The following is an 18,590-nucleotide window of genomic DNA, read 5'->3' as shown; positions in this document are numbered from 1 at the left end:
TCCACACTGTGTGGTGTGCAAGTATGTGTGTCGCCTCCCCTCTCAAAATAAGAAAGAAAATTAATACTAAGCTGGCTTTCAAATTAAGGGCACATCTGTGAGTATGAGAGGATTACTGATGAATCATTATAAGTGGAGGTATAGTTCCAGTGACAGAGGATCAACTGTGAATGAAAAAGCCAAACAAAGAATGTGGGGCCCTGAGTTAAAGCCCTAGGACCAGCACAAAGACCCCTACCAAAAAATTAACCAGTAAACTCCCAGAAAAAAATACTGGGTGTGTTTGTCATACGATAAATGCAGACAGGTTTATTTTAACATGGAGAATGTTTTGGAATTTATGTTGGATGTCATCCTGTCTTCTCAAAAAAAAAAATTGTGTTTCTACAAAATGTAGATCAATGTAAAAAGTAGATAAAAGAAAAAACAACAATAACAACAAACAAACAACTAACTAGAACAAGGCCAGTATTTTCAAACTATCTAGTAAGGTTGTCTTGGATACAATTTTGTTTCACAAGTGTTATAGAAATGAGCAGGTAGAATCTAGTGCTTAATGGTTGGACATGGTTTTGGAGATGCACTCAGGAATAGTGAAATATGAATCAATCTTCTTTAAATTTCTGTTCCTGTACTGGGATTTGAACTCAGAGCCTCATACTCTCATTTGGCTTCTTCACTCCTGGCTGGTGCTCTACCACCACTACTTTCTGTTTGCTTATTGGAGGTAAGAGTCTATTGGATTATCTGCCCTGGGCTGACTTTTAACTGAGATCCTGGAATCTCAGCCTCCTGAGTCGCTAGGATGACAGGCATGAGGCCCTGGCACCTGGCCTCATCTAACATTTCTAGCTCCCTGCTGGCTGAGCCTCATTTGCCTGGATCTCTGATATCCTACCACATCGAGTCAAGAGGTTTGACATGACCAGAAATCGCTGTTCATTATCATAAACTTTCTAGTACAGGCTGGATGGAGATATGTTGAAATACACAGCACTCTTCCAACCCAGGAGCCGGCGTGATGACGCTCCATGTCAGATGCACTAGGCTAGTCCATCCTGTCCATCTTCTAGAGGAAGGACAGGTGAGTCTAGCAGACCCTAAGTAACTTTCCAAAGGGGTCAGTGAGTGAGTGGGACAGGTTTTACACCTGACATGTTTGACTCCAGAACTGGGTCCTCCATTGCCTCCTTAGTGCTGGAAGTGGATTAGAATAGAATAAGAATGAATTTCCATTTTCTGATCATTGGAAGCACACTTTTGGGTTAACTCTTTTTTTTTTCTCCCCAGTTTTCTTTTGTTGTTGTTGTATGATTTGTTTTGTTTTGTTTTGTTTTGCCAGTCCTGGGGCTTGAACTCAGGGCCTGAACACTGTCCTTGGGCTTTCCTCAAGGCTAGCACTCTACAACTTGAACCACAACACCACTTCTGGCCTTTTGTATGTATGTGGTATTGAAGAATCGAACCCAGGCCTTCATGCATGCTAGGCAAGCACTCTACCACTAGGCCAAACTTTTGGCCCTTCTGCTTTTTTTTGCCAGTCCTGGGCTTGAGTTCAGGGCCTGAGCACTGTCCTTGGACTTTCTCAAGGCTAGAGCTCTACCACTTGAGCCTCAGCACCACTTCCAGCTTTTTTCTATGTATGTGGTACCGAGAAATCAAACCCGGGTCTTCGTGCATGCTAGGCAAGCACTCTACCACTAGGCCAAACTCCCGGCCTGCTTTTTTTTTTTTATCACGCAGTCATGCAAGTTTGGCTTGGTCAAGTGAATATGGATTTAGAAAAACAAAAATCCAAGAACAGAAGTGAAAAAAATATCTTCAGCTTAAGGAATCTGAATTTCGATTGCCTCCCTCCCAAATTCCTTCAGAATTTTATACCATTTTATATCCATGGGCTTAATTTGTGTGCATGTGCATGCGTGCGTGCGTGTGTGCGTGCGTGTGTGTGTGTGTGTGTGTGTGCACGCCCATGTGTACCAGAGCCTGAGCCATGTTCTTGAGCTTTGTACTCAAAGTTAATGCTCTACTACTTGAGCCATAGCTCCATTTCCAGCTTTTTGGTAGTTAAAACTGGAGATAAGAATGTCATGGATTTTCCTGCCCTGGCTGGCTTGGAACTATGATCCTCAGATCTTAGCCTCCTGAGTAGCTAGGATGACAGGCGTGAGCCACCAGTGCCTGGCTAAATATATGTTAACTTTTTATCCTCATGATATTTACGATAAAGTGCTCTCAAAAACACTGAGTAGGACCGGGTGTGTGACTTAGGGGCACAGCCCTTGCCCTGTCTCACATGGGAGACCCTGAGTCAAATCCCCAGCACCACAAAAAATAAATAAATAAAAGACAGAAATAAATTCATTGACAGACTATACATCCAAAGAGCAACACGAAAATAGCTGGAGTATTTTAAAGAATTAATGTTAGTTTAGGCTAAGGAAAGAAACTCAGGGTTTAATTAGATTTTGAATAGTGACTGTAGTGATTTTGAAGAATGAGAAGTAACTACATGAAGTATGATGCCAGCATGGTGGTACATCCCTGCAATTCCCTATGTCCTCTCAGGAGATACAATAGGATCCTAGGTGGAGACGTCAGGCAAAAAAGTGAGAGACTGTATCTCAGAAGCAAGCCTGCATGGTGGTGCAAACCTATGATGTCCAATAGTAAGGAGGATTACTGGGCCAGGAGTTTAGCCTAGTGGTAGAGTGCTTGCCTACCATGCACGAAGACCCGAGTTCAATTCCTTGGTACCACATACATAGAAAAAAGTCGGAAGTAGTGTAGCTCTAGCTTTGAGAATAAGTCCAAGGACAGTGCTCATGCCTTGAGCTCAAGTCCAGACTGGCAAATAAAAAAAAAAAAACAACTAAGGAGGATCACTGACTGGGGCTAGCCCGGGCGAAGCACCAGTCTCTTATCTATAGAACCAAGAGCCAAAAGACTGGGGGTGTGGATCCACTGGTAGAATGTTCGAGTTTATTCTCACCCCAATCTTTAAAACATATTAATCCAAAATAAGGGGCTACTCAGTTTGGACTCTCTTTCTAAATCACATTGTATTGCTAAAATCTGGATTGCTATTTGAACACAGATTATGGATCACAAGGCATTCAGCTTTGAAGAAATCAGAAGTCACCACAAAATCAGGAAGAAAACCAGGGAGACTGATGATTAAAAACCAAAGCTGCAGGCCAGAGGCCAGAGGCTCAAGACCACAATCCTAGCTACTGAGCAGGCTGAGATCTAAAGATCATGGCAGAGAGCATGGGTAGACAAATCCAAGAAATTCTTATTTGCAGACTAGGGAAAAGCTGGAAGTATAGCCATGGCCCAAGAGGTAGAGCATTAGCCTTGATCAAAAAAGTTAAGCAAGAGTATCAGCCTCGAGTTCAAACTCCAGGAGTGGCACAAAATCAGTAGAATAAGGAAGCGATGAGCATGTAGTACATTATCTAGAACTGGCTGCTAGGCAACCCACTTGCATAGTGTACATCCTTGCCCTGTAAGGTGAGTTCCCTTGTCTCCACACCATCTTAAATGCATAGCCTGTTGGGTCTGACAGTCAAGGACCTGGAGAGTCAGCAGGGACTGAATGTTGAAACAATGACAATCAGTACTTTTACAGCTTGATTTGTGTTGTCATGACAATAGGCTGTACGCCAAGGTTTCACATCTCCCTTCTTGTGTTCCTTTTGGATATGGGGTCAAAAGCTCAAATAAGTAAAAATGGCAAACAAATAAGGCAGCTGAGGCTGGGAGGCCGGTGTGAGGCCAGGGGGAAGTGGGGAGACTATGACCCGGCCACACAGGGGCCAAACACCACATGGCTCCAGCTGGACGGGAATCTTTGAAAAACTAGTTTTGGTTGTCATTGGTGTTTTGTTTTCTGTGTGAATCTTATTAATGTTTAAATATTGTCAACTGATTCCAAATGTTTTCCATGTTTGTTTGGAGTCAGAAAAATACATCTACAGAGTGACGTGCCTTGACAACTTGAAGAAGAATGAGCCTCTGGGTCTGTTTTAGTACTAGAATTCCTTTTGCTTTCTGATGACTCCAAGTCTCCCCTCCCCTGCCTCTCTGCATGCTGAAAGGGGTTTATGCTTTACTTTTTTTGTTTTGTTTTGGTGCCAATACAAGGGCTTGAGCTCAGAACCTGGGTATTGTCCCTTAGCCCTTTTGCTCAAGGTTAGTACTCTGCCACTTGAACCATATCTCTCCTGATCCTTTCGTGGTTAATTAGAGATAGGAGTCTCTTGGATTTATCTCCTCTGGGCTGACTTTGAATCACAATCCTCAGATCTTAGCCTCCTGAGTAGCTAGGATTACAGGCGTGAGCCACCAGTGCTTGGCTTGTTTTGGCCTTATTTAACAGCCATCCTGATGTGTTACTCTGTCTGGGCATGAGGATTTCCTAAGGAAACAGGGAACTGTAGCACCACTAGTCAATGCTTTCTCCGATGCTCTGTGGCAGGGCCCTTCATCGGCTTCTTCATTAACACCTGCGGGTGTCGGCAAACCACCATCATCGGAGGCCTCGTGAGCTCCCTGGGCTGGGTGCTGAGCGCCTACGCCACCAACGTGCATTGTCTTTTCATCACTTTCGGAGTGGCCGCCGGTAAGCATGTTCTTCTTAGGATTTTGGTCTGTATGTTGTATTAGGCATGTGGGCAGTGGGCTTCATCCTGAAGAAAAGAGACTCACGGCAACTCTCCTGGTTTGTGCCCCGCCCCCACCAGTGCTCTGAGGGGCCTCAGGGTTCCAGTGTGGGGAAACTGACCTCATCACAGAAGCAAATTCAACTGTAAACTTCCTATGCCTGCTTTTCAATGTGAGACCGTTCTCCTGGAGGAAGGGGAAAAAGAGAGTTGGGGACACTTCTGTTGGGGAGTAGGTAAATGTTAAGGGAATGAAAACCGTTTTTGCATTTAATTGAATGGAGGGTGAATCACAGAATGACTATGCTTTCCGGCCAGTTGGACTTAATGAAGGAGCGAGTCATGCACACGTGGGAAGGAGGGATTCTGAGAAGCAAATCGTGAGCTCAAGGAGGTGTCATCCCCAGGGACAGATTGAAATTGACTGCCCAGTAGTTGGCTGTGTACTGGGAAATGTTTTCCCAGCTGTAATTTCCTTTAGCAACAGGCACAGTATTCAGACACCTAATGAGTTACTTCCCTGTGCAATTAGGTGTCAAAGAACCTGACCTGTCCTGGTCATTTTTGCATACAGAGCTACAATCTTCCGGATAAATAACACATTGGACATGTGTTAAAAGTTAGTTTGAGGGCAGGGAATGTGGCTTAGTGGTAGAGTGCTTGCTTAGAATGCAGGAAGCCCTGGATTTGATTCCTCAGTACCACATACACGGAAAATGCCAGAAGTGATGCTTTGGTTAGAGTGGTAGAGCACTAGCCTTGAACAAAAGAAGCTCAGGGACAGCACTGAGGCCCTGAGTTAAAGCCCCAGAATTGACAAGAAATAAAAAATACAATAATAAAAAAAAGTTGGTTTGAGCCAGGCATTGGTGGCTCACGCCTATAATCCTAGTTACTCAGGAGGCTGAGATCTGGGGATGGAGGTTCAAAGCCAGGCCAGGCAGGAAAGTCTGTGAGATGCCAATAAAATATTCAGAAAAAGCTGAAAGTGGCACTGTGGCTCAAGTGGTAGGGTGTGCTAGCCTTGACCACCAAAACTCAGGGACAAAACTCAGGCCCTGAATTCAAACCCCAGGACTGGCAGAAAAAAACAAAAAAGGTTGGCTTGGAATTTTGGCCTTTGCAGGGGGCAGATTTTGTTGATATTCTTCTTCATTCCAGGAAGCGTTAGAACCCAGATCTATGAGATACATATATATCAAATATTATATATGTATAAAATATAAACAGTTCAACTGTCAGGTAATACCATCCTACTAAACAGATGGATACCTCTCTAGCAACTTGCTTCAACCATGGAATTCTGGGCAAGTTTCTACAGCTTTGCCAAGGTTTGCCTGGTTCCTAAAGCTACTGTCTCTCCATCCATGCTGACCTGGACCATAGGATTCTTTGTCTCCCCCTGGACATCTTCCGTGCTCAAGCTGCCTTTTCCATGCCTCCTTTAAACTGGATCTGAAGAGTTGGCCCAGAGCTCTGCTTTGATATTTTTGAGGCTTTAACTAAGTCTACATATCCCTTAAGCTTCTGTGAGAACTGTGCTGATTATGGAAAGCAGAGTCACACACCAGTCCCTTACAACTATAACCCTCGCTATTCTGGAGGACATCAGGGTGAGTGTAGCTCAAGGTTGTGAGATCCTCTCAACCAATAGTTGTGTGTCGTAGCATATGCAGGAGACTCACAAGTCTAGGCCGGCCCAGGAGAAATAAGTTCTTAAGATTCTTTCTCAACAGAAAAGGCTGGGTCGGTATAGTGGTACTGTCACTCCAGCTACAGTAAGAAGTATAAACAGGAGGATTGTGGTCCAGGAATGTTCAGGCTAGCAGTGAGACCCCATCTCACACACAACCAGAGTGGTCCAGGGCAGTCTAAGCTAAGAACAAAACTTTGTCTCAAAAATAACCACAACAGGTGGAGAGTTTGGCCTAGTGGTAGAGTGCTCATCTAGCATGCATGAAGACCTGGGTTCAATTCCTTGGTACCACACACATAGAAAAGCCAGAAGTGGTGCTGTGGCTCAAGTGGAGAGCTCTAGTCTTGAGAAAGCCCAAGAACAGTGATCATGCCCTAAGTATAAGTCCCAGGACTGGCAAAACAAACAAACAAAACAAAGCAAGACAAAAAACACACAACATTGGGGCATGGTGGCTCCCGCCTGTAATCCTAACTACTCAGGAGACTGAGATCAAAGCCAGCCCGGGCACTAAAGTACTAAAGTCCATGAGACTCTTATCTCCAATTAACCACCAGAAAACTGGAAGTGGTGCTGTGGCTTAAGGGGTAGGGAGGTAGCCTTGATCTGAAGAGCTCAGGGACAATGCCCATGCCCAGAGTTCAAGCCCCATGACTGACAAAAATAAAATAAATATATACATAAACAACAGGATTTGGGGACGTGACTTAGTTAGTAAAATGCTAGTCAATGAGGGAAATTGTCAGGTACCAAGTTTGAGTCCCAGTCTTGGCCTGAAAGGGGAGGAGGAGGAATGGAAGGAGAGAGGAGGGGGGAGAAAGAGGGAAGGAAAGAGAGGATGGGAGAGGCAAAGAGGGAAGGAAAATGAGAACAAAAGAAAGAAGTAACAAAAGGAAGGAAGAGAGAGGGGGAGGGAGGAGGGAGGTGAGAGGGAGAAAAGAAGGAAGATAACTACAGCAAAAAGAGAATTGCAGACGTAAGAGGTAGAGCATTGTCTAGCTAGTGCAAAGCCCTGAGCTCAAACTCCAGTACTACCAAAAAAAAAGGGGAGGGCATGAATGGGTTTCATAACAGCAATATGATGCTTCTAACACTGGACACAGACGTTTTTCCTCACACATGGAGGCATTTAAAAAAATTGTTATAAAGGTGATGTACAGAGGGGTTACAGTTATGTACGTCAGGTAAAGAGCACATTCCTTTTTTGGACAATGTCACCCCTTCCTTTGCTCTGCCCCAGTTTTTCCCTCTGTCCCCACCCCAAGTTGTATAGTTCATTTTAAACATAATGTCTCATGAATACCCCTGCTGCATTTGTTGACAGCATTTATTTTATACCACATAGAATTAACATTGTTCTTATGCTCATGTCCTTCAGTCCTATTTCTATGAGTCATTTCATATGACTGCTATTTGGAAATCTATAGCTATATGAAATTGAGGTATTACTAGCCTGGTATGGTACCTTCTTGTAATCACAGCACTCAGGAGGCTAAGGCAGGAGAATCACAAGTGTTTGAAGCCTTTTTCAAAAAGAACAAAAACAAAAAACATAGGATGTTAATTACTATGATTGCATTTTTCTTAATTAAACTGTATTTGGGGACACTGGCAAACTCTGGAGTGTGACAGATTCTACAGGACAAATGACCCTATTTCTTCAATAAACAAATTGCAAGGAAAAAGAAGAAAAGGCCCACAGAGACCGAGCATAGATACCAACAAAGCAGCATGTGAATCTCCTTTTGGTCCTGATTTAAGCACACAAGTGCTAGATTTTTTTTTTTTAATAGTCATCTATAAGACATTTGGAAATTTGAACATTTTCTGGATATTTGATGATATCAAGAGACTATTTTTTATTCAAATAAGATGATACAATTATGATGCTCAAGTAATTCTTACATCTGGAGATTTATCCTAAAATATTCTTACATAAAATAATATATTCAGGATTTTGCTTCAAAATAATCTGGAGGAGGTGGTTACAGAACTGGTCTTGAGTTGCTAACAGTGGAAGTGATGAAAATTCACTAAGTCATTATTTGTTAAAACCTTACTTTGAATTTGATTTAAACTGTTTCACTAGCCAGTAACTGTTGTAAGAAGTAAGAGATTAACACTAATTGACCCTGTTACAACACCGGCATGTTACATTTACATATGATTTACATATGTAATGCATGCAAACATATGTAAATTAATGTGTCTCAGGACAACATAGAAACAGCAGATGGTGTTGTCTCTGACTTACCAATGAGAAAGCTGAGCCAAAGAGTGTTTAACTGACTTGATCAAAGTCATATGTTCTTTAAAGAAAGCAGAATAGGATTCATACTCAAAGACATCTGGATTCTTTCTACTATATATTCCCAATGGTGTCATGAAGGTGATAATGCTGCTTCATTCTTAATATCAAAGAATCAGTTGGTTCTTTAATAAATGCAGGCTGGGCTGTATGACATTTGGGTCAATGATAAAGTGTACCTATGACAGGGGTCCCATGAAATTGTATCACCGACTGACATAGCCATTGTAGTTTGTATGAGTACCTTTATGATGTTTGTTCAGTGACAAATGGCCTCAGGACACACTTGTCCTATATTAGTCAATGCAGGGTTGTAATTGCTGTTTTAAAAAAGCCACAGATGCACCCGTTTTCTGGTGTGTATGTGTGTGTACCAGTCCTGGCCTTGAACTCTAGGCTTGGGCACAATCCTTGAATTTGGTTGCTCAAGACTAATGCTTTATCACTTGACCCACAGCTCTATCTCTGGTTTTTTAGTGGTTAGCTGAAGAGTCTCACAAAGTTTCCAGCCCATACTGGCTTTGAATCACAATCTTCAGATCTCAGCTGTCTGAGTAGCTCAGATTACTGGCATGAGCTATTGGTGACTGGTTCCAGGTGTACCTATTTTGCAGCCAATTTTCTTTGTACTTTAGTCTTAGAGCTGTAAAATTAGTTTTGCTTGGAAAAAAATTGCTGTTATATCAAAATTTGATCATTGTATCTAGCCATAGAACTTTCTGCCATTGATCTGCTATGTACCAGGCCCTGTGCTACCACATAAATCATATGCCTCCATCCCATAGGAAAAAAAGAAAAATGGAGTAGGGTAGGGGCTCTGGGGAATGGAATTCTTCTAAGTAGAATGTTCTGGATGGGCCTCTCTGGAATATAAGTGATAAAGCAGGATGTGTCTTAGATCTGTAAAAGGTTGGCTAATGTGGGAGTAAACCCTTTACGAAGTGAGGTCAAGCAGGAGGAAGTTGGGTCACTGAGGCCTGCAATGGAAGAGGATATGAGTATGCTGGCTCCTTCCTCTCTTTTTTCTTGGGTGGAGAGGGAGTCAGGCCTGGGTGCTGTCCTTGAGCTCTTTTGCTCAAGGGTACTGCTTTACCACTTTGAGACAGCTCTACTTCTGGTTTTCTGGTAGCACACTGGAGATAAGAGTTTCATGGACTTTCCTGCCTGAGCTAGCTTTGAAATGAAATCCTCAAGTCTTAGCCTCCTGAGAAGCTAGGATTACAGGTGTGAGATGCTGGTACCTAGCTAAATATATATTAACTCGTTACCTTTATGATATCAAGAACATTAAATAGGGCTGCAAGTTTGGCTTAGTGGTAGAGTGCTTGCCTAGCATGGGCAAAGACCCAGATTCGATTCCTTGGTACCATATACATAGAAAAGCCGCAAGAGGTGCTGTGGCTCAAGCACTAGCCTTGAGAAAAAGCCCAAGGACAGTACTCAGGCCCTGAGTTCAGTCCCCAGGACTGGCAAAAAAAAAAAAAAAAAAAAGAAGAAAGAAAACAAACAAAAACAAAAAGAAAGAAAAAGCCAGAAGTGGTACTGTGGCTCAACTGGTAGAGCATTAGCTTTGAGAAAGTTTAAGGACAGTGCCCAGGCCCTGAGTTCAAGCCCCAGCACTGGCCAAAAACAAAACAAAACAAACAAAACCCACTATAAATAGGGCAGGATGTGTAACTTAGGGGTAGAGCACTTGCCCTTGCCCTAAGTCTCACATGTATGAGACCCTGAATCCAATCTCCAGCACCACAAAAATAAATAATAAATAAACAAAAGACAAAGTACATTCACTGACAGCCTATATAGCCAAGTGGGAACATGAAGACAGCTGCTCAGAATGGGCTCTTTCTTAATCACTTTGTATTGCTAAAATCAGCATTACTGTCAGTGCCTGGTATCGCCAATATTTTGTATTAGTTATAGAATTTTCTGTTCTAAGAGGACCTTCCTTCATCAATTTAAGCTTTTTAATCTGTAATCATTTAGTAAAGGTTGTGTAATGTTTGTATTTTGACTTCAAATTTTATAATTTTCTCAGATAGCATGCAAATATTCCAGGTCTTTGGAAGACCAGCCATCTGTCAGCATAATGACTTATCCAAGGGGAGCTCTCTTCTCTGTCACTTTGCTTATTGGGAGAGTTCTGCCTTTGTGGACATAAAAATCCAAAAGCTCAAATAGGAGAGAACAATGGAAAGGGTGCATTGCTTGGTACTCATAACCTGACTATGGAATTGCAACCTCTTTATACAACTCAATAGTCATAATAGTAATGATAATAACAGAACGATTGATAGAGAATTTGGTTCAAAGTCAGCGTCTCACTAGGTAGCCAGGCTGATTTGAGCTCTCAATCTTCCTTTGTCTTCCTCACAAAGGCTGGGATTACAGGTATATCCCACCATGCTCAGCTACCAGTCATTTTCGTTCTCCTTTCCCCCCTAATGCTCCCTACTGGGACTTGGCAGAAAGCTTTGTGACTTACTACCACCTGCTGCGACCCACTTAAAAGCTTGTTCTGCAAACACAGGTATCCATTCAACCACCTAAACCAGAATATCACTGGCTGTTTCTGTCAACACCTCAGCTCCAAGGTAAATAAGGCACCAGTGTATCTTGGGGCCTGTGTGAGAACCTTGGACTGACGCTCAATCTGTGGCGGCAGCTGCTGGGGGAGGTCAGTGTGAAATGACACCAGGCATGGCATGTGGCCGTGTGGTGGGCACTGAGGGTGGGTGCCATTGTTCTGTGGATGGCAACTGCTCTGTCTCCTCCCATACTCAGATAACCCCAAACCTTTTTTTTTTTTTGCCAGTCCTGGGCTTGAGCTCAGGGCCTGAGCCCTGTCCTTGGACTTTCTCAAGGCTAGAGCTCTACCACTTGAGCCTCAGCACCACTTCCAGCTTTTTTCTACGTATGTGGTACCAAGGAATTGAACCCTGGTCTTTCTGCATGCTAGACCAGCACTCTACCACTAGGCCAAACTCCCAGCCCAACCCCAAACCTTTTAATTCGTGCTGAACAAGGGAGGTTCTGCTCTGGACAGAGACACTGGTCAAAGTCTGGGGGATCTGGAGCTTTAGGAAAAAGTGGAGTCCACTGGGCTTCTGATGTGAGGCTTGTGGTTTCTCTTTCTGTACCTGAAAGATAAGCACACACCTGCTTGACCAGCAATTTGTTTTATGTATTTTATTATGTATGTTTATTTTTTTGTATTTTATTGTTGGGGTAATGTATGGAGGGGTTACAGTTATATTCATCAGGTAGTGAGTGCATTACTTCTTGAACCTTGATACCCCTTCCCATGTTTTTGTCCTCCTTTCCCTCCCCCTTGTATTTTACTTTTTATTGTTTTAGTCTTTTGTCTCATTTTGCATTTCTTTGTGTTTATAGTACTTGTAAGTTCTGGGCAAAACTGGGTGCAAAGTACAGTAATTTTCGCTGTCTGCTGGTACCCAGCACATACATGCACACGTGCACACATACACACATACCTTTTCCCACCAGCATTTTGTGTTTGTTAGTGTGAGTAGTGGACTGTTCCTGTTTTCCAAAGTTGGGATTGAAAATCAGAGGTACAAATATTATGTGGGCTTGATATCTAATAGCTACTTATAATTTATGGTTATAATTCCTTTTAGTCTTTCAACTTGTTGCTGACCAAATTGGCTCATTCCTCAATCTTATGCAAATCATACTCTGTGCATACTTTCCTGATACATAGTGCTTTGTGTTGCCTATAGCAACAGGGACCGTCACAGATGTGGCTTGTGTGTGTGTGAGAGAGAGAGAGAGAGAGAGAGGGAGAGAGAGAGAGAGTGTCAGACCTGGGGCTGAACTCAAAGCCCTGGAGCTGTCTCTGAGCTTCTTTTGCTCAAAGCTAGTGCTCTACCACTTGAACCCACTTGCAGCTTTTTGGTGGTTTATTAGATAAGAGTCTCATAGATTGTGCTGCCTGGGCTAGCTCCGAACCACAATTCTTACATCAGCACTGGCCTGTTCTTTCTTTTAAAAGACCACTAAGCACTCCAGGAGACTTGGGGTCAGTGTGTTCTCTTGGAAGAGAGCTGTTGTGTGTGCGGTCATTGAAGGAAATCTTCTCCCAAAGAAAACAATAGGCCAGAAATAGCAGAGGCTCTTTCTCGGGCTTCTAAGAGCTTCTTGTCCTCCTTGCTATTCCCTTGTTAGAAAGAAAAAGTGTAAGTGAACGCTAATAGAAGAAAAGGTGATCTTTGGTTTCCATGTGTGGAAGGATCCTGGGGGCGGAGGACTGTTAGGATGTGAGGCCTTTTGGAAGGAAGTTAGGTCATTGGGCCTGTCTTAGAAGAGGTTGGGGTGCTGTTCTTTATTTTCTCTGCGTTCTGGCATCCAGAAGGGGAGCGGGTTTTGATTCGGCCACTTTCCCATCACTTCAGAACAGGGTCAACCTTGGACTGCCGCCTCCACAGCTGTGAGCAAAACACCAGCTTTCCCCCCCACGCCTCTTTTTCTTTTGCCAGCCTTGGAGCTTTAACTCCAGGCTCGGGCCCTGTCCCTGAGCTTCTTTGAATCAAAGCTAGCACTCTGCCACTCGAGCCACAGCGCCACTTCTGGCACTTGAGAGGGTCACTGGAGGCAGGAGTCTCACGGGGACATTCCTGCTGGGCTGGCTTCGAACCCCGCGCCTCGCATCTCAGCCTTCTGAGATCCTTGAGCGGAGGACGGGCGGGCGTGGCAGCAGGTGAGGTTCCCTGCGGCTTCTGCGGTGCTCACTCACGGCGGCCTGTGCCTGTGCTCTGCCCCCCTCTCCCCGCAGGCCTCGGCAGCGGGATGGCCTACCTGCCCGCCGTGGTCATGGTGGGGAGGTATTTCCAGAAGCGACGCGCGCTCGCCCAGGGCCTCAGCACCACGGGGACGGGCTTCGGCGCCTTCCTGATGACCGCCTTGCTCAAGTACCTGTGCTCCGAGTACGGCTGGCGCAACGCCATGTTCATCCAGGGCGCCGTGTCCTTGAACTTGTGCGTGTGCGGGGCGCTCATGCGGCCCCCGCCCGTGGGGAAGGACCCGGAGCCGCAGGTGCTCCCCGCGCGCCCCCTGGAGCCGGAGAAACCCGGAGGGCCGGCGGGCCGAGCCGAGGAGGAGGAAGGCGGGGCCCGCGACGACGAGGCGCCCCGCGGCGACCTCCAGGCCCCGGAGCGCGCGGGCCCGGCGCGGCGCGGGCCCAACCTGTGCGCCCTGCGCGCAGTCAAGGCCGCCAGCCGGCTCACGCGGAGGGTCCGCCGGGGCTGCCGCGAGTGGCACGCGGGCTACTTCGGCGCCGCCTCGCTCTTCACCAACCGCGTGTTCGTGGCCTTTGTCCTCTGGGCGCTGTTCGCCTACAGCAGCTTCGTCATCCCCTTCATCCACCTCCCGGAAATTGTGAACCTGTACCGCCTGTCGGCGCAGAACGACGCCTTCCCGCTCACCTCCGTCATCGCCGTGGTGCACATCGCGGGGAAGGTGGTGCTGGGCGTGCTGGCAGACCTGCCCGGCGTCCGCGTCTGGACCGTCTTCCTCCTGGCCAACCTCACGCTGGGCCTCAGCATCTTCCTGCTGCCCCTGCTGCGCACCTACGCCGGCCTGGCCGTCATCTGCGCCCTCATCGGCTTCTCCAGCGGCTACTTCTCCCTCATGCCCGTGGTGACGGAGGACCTGGTGGGCATCCGACACCTGGCCAACGCCTACGGCATCATCATCTGCGCCAACGGCATCTCCGCCCTGCTGGGTCCTCCGTTCGCGGGTAAGCGCCCCTCCCCGGCGGGCTGCAGCTTCTGGGGAGCTGGGTAGGGTGTGGTCTGTGAAGTCGAAGCTCAGATGCAAAGGGCGCCTCCGAAGGGTGCCCGTGCTCACCCTCACGCCTGTCGTCCTAGCTGTTCGGGGGGGAGGATGAGACGTGAAGATGGAGGTTCAAAGCCAGCCCAGGCAGCAGAGTCTGGGAGACTCAAATGGTAGGGTGCCAGCCTTGGGATAAAAAGCTGAAGGACAGGGGCCGGGAGTTTGGCCTAGTGGTTAAAGTGTTTGCCTAGCATGCATGAAGACCCGGGTTCGATTCCTCGGTACCACATACATAGAAAAAAGCCAGAAGTGGTGCTGAGGCTCAAGTGGTAGAGCTGTAGCCTTGAGAAAGTCCAAGGACAGTGCTCAGGCCCTGAGCTCAAGCCCAGGACTGGCAAAAAAAAAAAAAAGCTAAAGGACAGCATTCGGGCCCTGAGTTCAAGTATACACACCACACACACACACACACACACACACACACACACACACACACACACGATTTTGCTTACAGCACCTTCATAATGGTAGATTAGAGAGTTCATTGTGTCATGTAACCTATAGATAGAGCCCAGGGCCTAGATCTAAGTAAGGTGTGTCTATGAAATCCTCTCCGCCCTCCTGCTAAGTGACTAATGTGGCTCCAGTCACTACACCATCACTTCTAGCAGGAAAGGAAGAAAAGGTTTGGTTCTAGCAGAATTCCACTTTTCTCTGATTGGCTAGAACTGTGGGGAATTGAAAACTGGAGTGGTGTCCTTCTTAGACTCACTAGTGGACACCCTACAAGGCCTTTTCCTTCAGTGTCTGCTGCTGCCTTCTTTCCTTCCACTGAATTTGTGCACTGAGGAGAGAGGAGCAGCATTGTGGGCTGCCTGCATTATGTTCAATTCATTAACTCTCCAGGCCAAGCAGCTAATGTCAAAATGAGATGCAAGCCCAGCACTTACGCCCTGTGGAGTCGGGGTGACTGGCAATGGGAGTGACTGAATTGCATTCTCGGTAGCAGCTCACGGTGGGCTCCAAACCACTACGCAGCTGGGTATGCTGCAAAGAAAATTGCTGCTCATATTACCTTTTTATATAAGCACATTCAGAGGCAGATGTGGCCCCATTTTAGATTTCTTTTGGCATTGAAAAATCCTGCCCTTCAGTACTATGTCAGACAATCACATATTTCCATTTAGGAGAAGACTATACAGTTCAATCATACCATTTAGCAACGTGAACTTCTTCATTTAATTTACTCCATAATACTGCTTGGCATGTTCCTCTCTCTGAAAGATATAATAATAGCACGTGGTTTTTTACATGCTTCCAATTTATAGTCTAGCAAAATTCAGCCACCAGATCTTCCATCTGCATAAAATCAAATACCTAATCAATAATGATTTGTGTTTCCTATCAGGCGCTGGGCACACTTATACATGCCAAAAACAAAAAACAAAAAAACACTACCACTTCTCAAGCTGGACCCGGATGGTTCACAATGATAATCCCAGCTATTGGGAGCAGAAAAGTTCATGGGACTCCCTCACAACCAATAGCTGGGCACAGGGGGTACACCTGTCACCCTACATCTATGAGAGGCTGAATGTAGGAGGACTGCAGTTTCAGACCAGCTGGACAGAAACGCCTGCCATCTTAGTGGAGAGAAAACACATGTGGTACCAGGTACCAGGGTCTCATGCTTTTAATTCTAGCTACTCAGGAGGCTGAGATTTGATGACCCTGGTTTGAAGCCAGCTGTGGTGGGAAAGTCTGTGAGAGTCTCAAATCCAAATAACTACCCAAAAGTCGGAAGTGAAGCTGTGGTTCAAATGGTAGAGTGCTAGCCTGGAGCACAAAAGCTCAGGGACAGTGCCCAGGCCCTGAGTTCAAGCCCTATGAATGGCAACTACAATAACAAGAAGAACAATTGACACAGCTATTTTAAAGCTTGAGGCAGGTGATGCTGTTTTCACAAATGCTTATATTTTCAGGGGGAAGATACAAGATTTATTTCATTTTTATTGGTGGTTAATTGAAGATCAGAGTCTCATGGACTTTCCTACCCTAGCTTCAAATTCTGAGCCTCAGATCTCAGTCTCCCCAGTAGCTAGGATTACAGGCATGAGCTAATACCAGCAGGTGAAAAATTCTTTTGAAGCTGCAGAAAATGTCCTGTGTGGCTGGGTGAGCCCAGAGCAGAAAGAGAGGCCAGAATTCCCATCACAGAGCCCTGAGCGCTGAGTACCACTTCAAAGGAAAGAGCAGCAACGAGTCTGCACCAAATGTAGTCATCTGGGATTTGCCAGACACATGGTATTCTGTCCAATTTGCAAGTCAGTGTGAAGTAGCGTTAATAGTCAAGCTACTTTAACGTTTGTGGCTCGAAGGATCCTCTTGACTCTCACTGGCTCAGTCCTACAAAAAGCAAGGACCTTAACTGTTGAATGATGGAGTCACCTTTTTTTTTTTTTTTTTTTTTTTTGCCAGTCCTAGGCTTGAGCTCAGGGCCTGAGCACTGTCCTTGGACTTTCTCAAGGCTAGAGCTCTACCACTTGAGCCTCAGCACCACTTCTGGCTTTTTTCTATGTATGTGGTACCGAGGAATCGAACCCGGGTCTTCATGCATGCTAGGCAAGCACTTTAACCACTAGGCCAAACTCCCGGCCCCTGGAGTCACCTTTTATCAGGGATCAAAGGACTGATGAGAAACTAATGTGTGCATGTGTGTGTGCCAGTACTGGGTCTTTGAACTCAGGACCTTATACTCTTGTTTGTTTATTTTGTATTTTGTATTTTGAATCTAAAGCTGGTACAGAAACAAACCTGGATCCCTTTACCTCTCCTTTTGAGTAGCTGGGATTACAGGCATGAGCCATTACACCTAGTTTGGTTTTTTTTGTTGTTGTTGTTTGTTTTCTGTCAGTCCTGGGCTTGAACTCCAGGTCTGGGCACTGTCCTTGAACACTTTTTGCTCAAGGCTTAGTGCTCTGTCACTTGAGCCACAGTACCTTTCCAGTTTTTTCTGAGTATGTGGTACTGAAGAATCAAACCCAGGGCTTTATGCGTTCTAGGTGAGCACTCTACCACTAGGCTATACTCCCAGCCCCTACACCTAGTCTTTAGCAGGTATATCTTGCCCTAATTGAGATTCTTGCATGTAGCTTAGTCCTATGAGTTTTCTTATGTGGCCCTCTGGGAACTGTAATAAGAGATTGACTCAGAATTAGTCACTCAAGTAAAAGAAAAGTGTGTCATATTTCCTGAGACACATTTTTTCCCGCATTTTAATACCTCTGGAATTGAAGTGCATTTTATAAAGTCCCAAGAAAACATGGAATTGACAAGGGTCTTTCTTATTGGCATATAAAACTGATGCGTATGAATATGTTGGATTCCAATGTTGAAGTTTTATTTGAGAAGAAGCAATAACTTGGTATATAGTTCCATATCTGGTCATTTAGAATGCATTTTATTTTGCAGGGGAGGGTAGTGAAGGGATTTGCACTTATAATCCAAGTACTGTACCGCTTAAACGGTTTGCTTTTAGTTTATTGTTCAGAAATGTCTCTTGCTTCTGCCTGAATTGGCCTTGAACCTGAGTAGGTGGGGTTATAACTGTGAGCTATGATATCCAGCAAAAGATTTCAAACATTAAACAGGAATAGGCTGATCAGTAGGTTCTAGGTTGGACCAGTAAATTCTGGTATGTAACTTCAGGGTGGGAAGACCATAGGAGTGAGATGCTGTATGTGGGAAAGGGCCAAGAAAGGATCCTGAAAGATTTTACCAGAAAGGACAAAAATATATCTGATTTAAACATTATACAATGTACAAATGTATGGACTATTACAGGGGACTCATGAATACAGTTTTATAACTGTGAATGTAACTATCAAATTTGGAAATTTCAGCTCTTTCTAAAACAGATATTTATGCTCAAATACTTCAAAATGAATAAAATTCAAATGTATTTTTCCAGCCTCTTTGATATATACAGGAAATGTCTTTTAAAAAGTTCTAAGGAGCCAGGTATATTGGCTCACACCTGTAATCCTAGCTACTCAGGAGGCTGAGATCTGAGGATTGAGGTTCAAAGCCAGACCAGGCACTAAAGTCCCTAAGATCTTATCTCCAATTAACT

General features: G+C 45.1%; 1 protein-coding gene across 2 annotated transcripts in view; it reads left to right on the top strand.

Annotated features, from left to right (window-relative positions):
* The window catches only part of Slc16a14 (solute carrier family 16 member 14), a 31,348-nt gene that overhangs the window by 10,349 nt on the left and 2,409 nt on the right, over window positions 1–18,590 (top strand). For both annotated transcript variants that reach the window (XM_090354992.1, XM_090354991.1), the window contains 2 exons: window positions 4,481–4,624; window positions 13,464–14,426. In XM_090354992.1, coding sequence (XP_090211118.1) covers window positions 4,481–4,624; window positions 13,464–14,426 — 1,107 coding nt within the window. The remainder of the gene's footprint in view (window positions 1–4,480; window positions 4,625–13,463; window positions 14,427–18,590) is intronic.

This window comes from Megascapheus bottae, chromosome 21 (assembly GCF_031878675.1).
Source record: "Megascapheus bottae isolate mThoBot1 chromosome 21, mThoBot2.hap1, whole genome shotgun sequence".
NCBI lineage: Eukaryota > Metazoa > Chordata > Mammalia > Rodentia > Geomyidae > Megascapheus > Megascapheus bottae.
The sequence above is the reverse complement of the archived record's forward strand: the minus strand, read 5'-3'. Positions and strand labels throughout refer to the sequence as shown.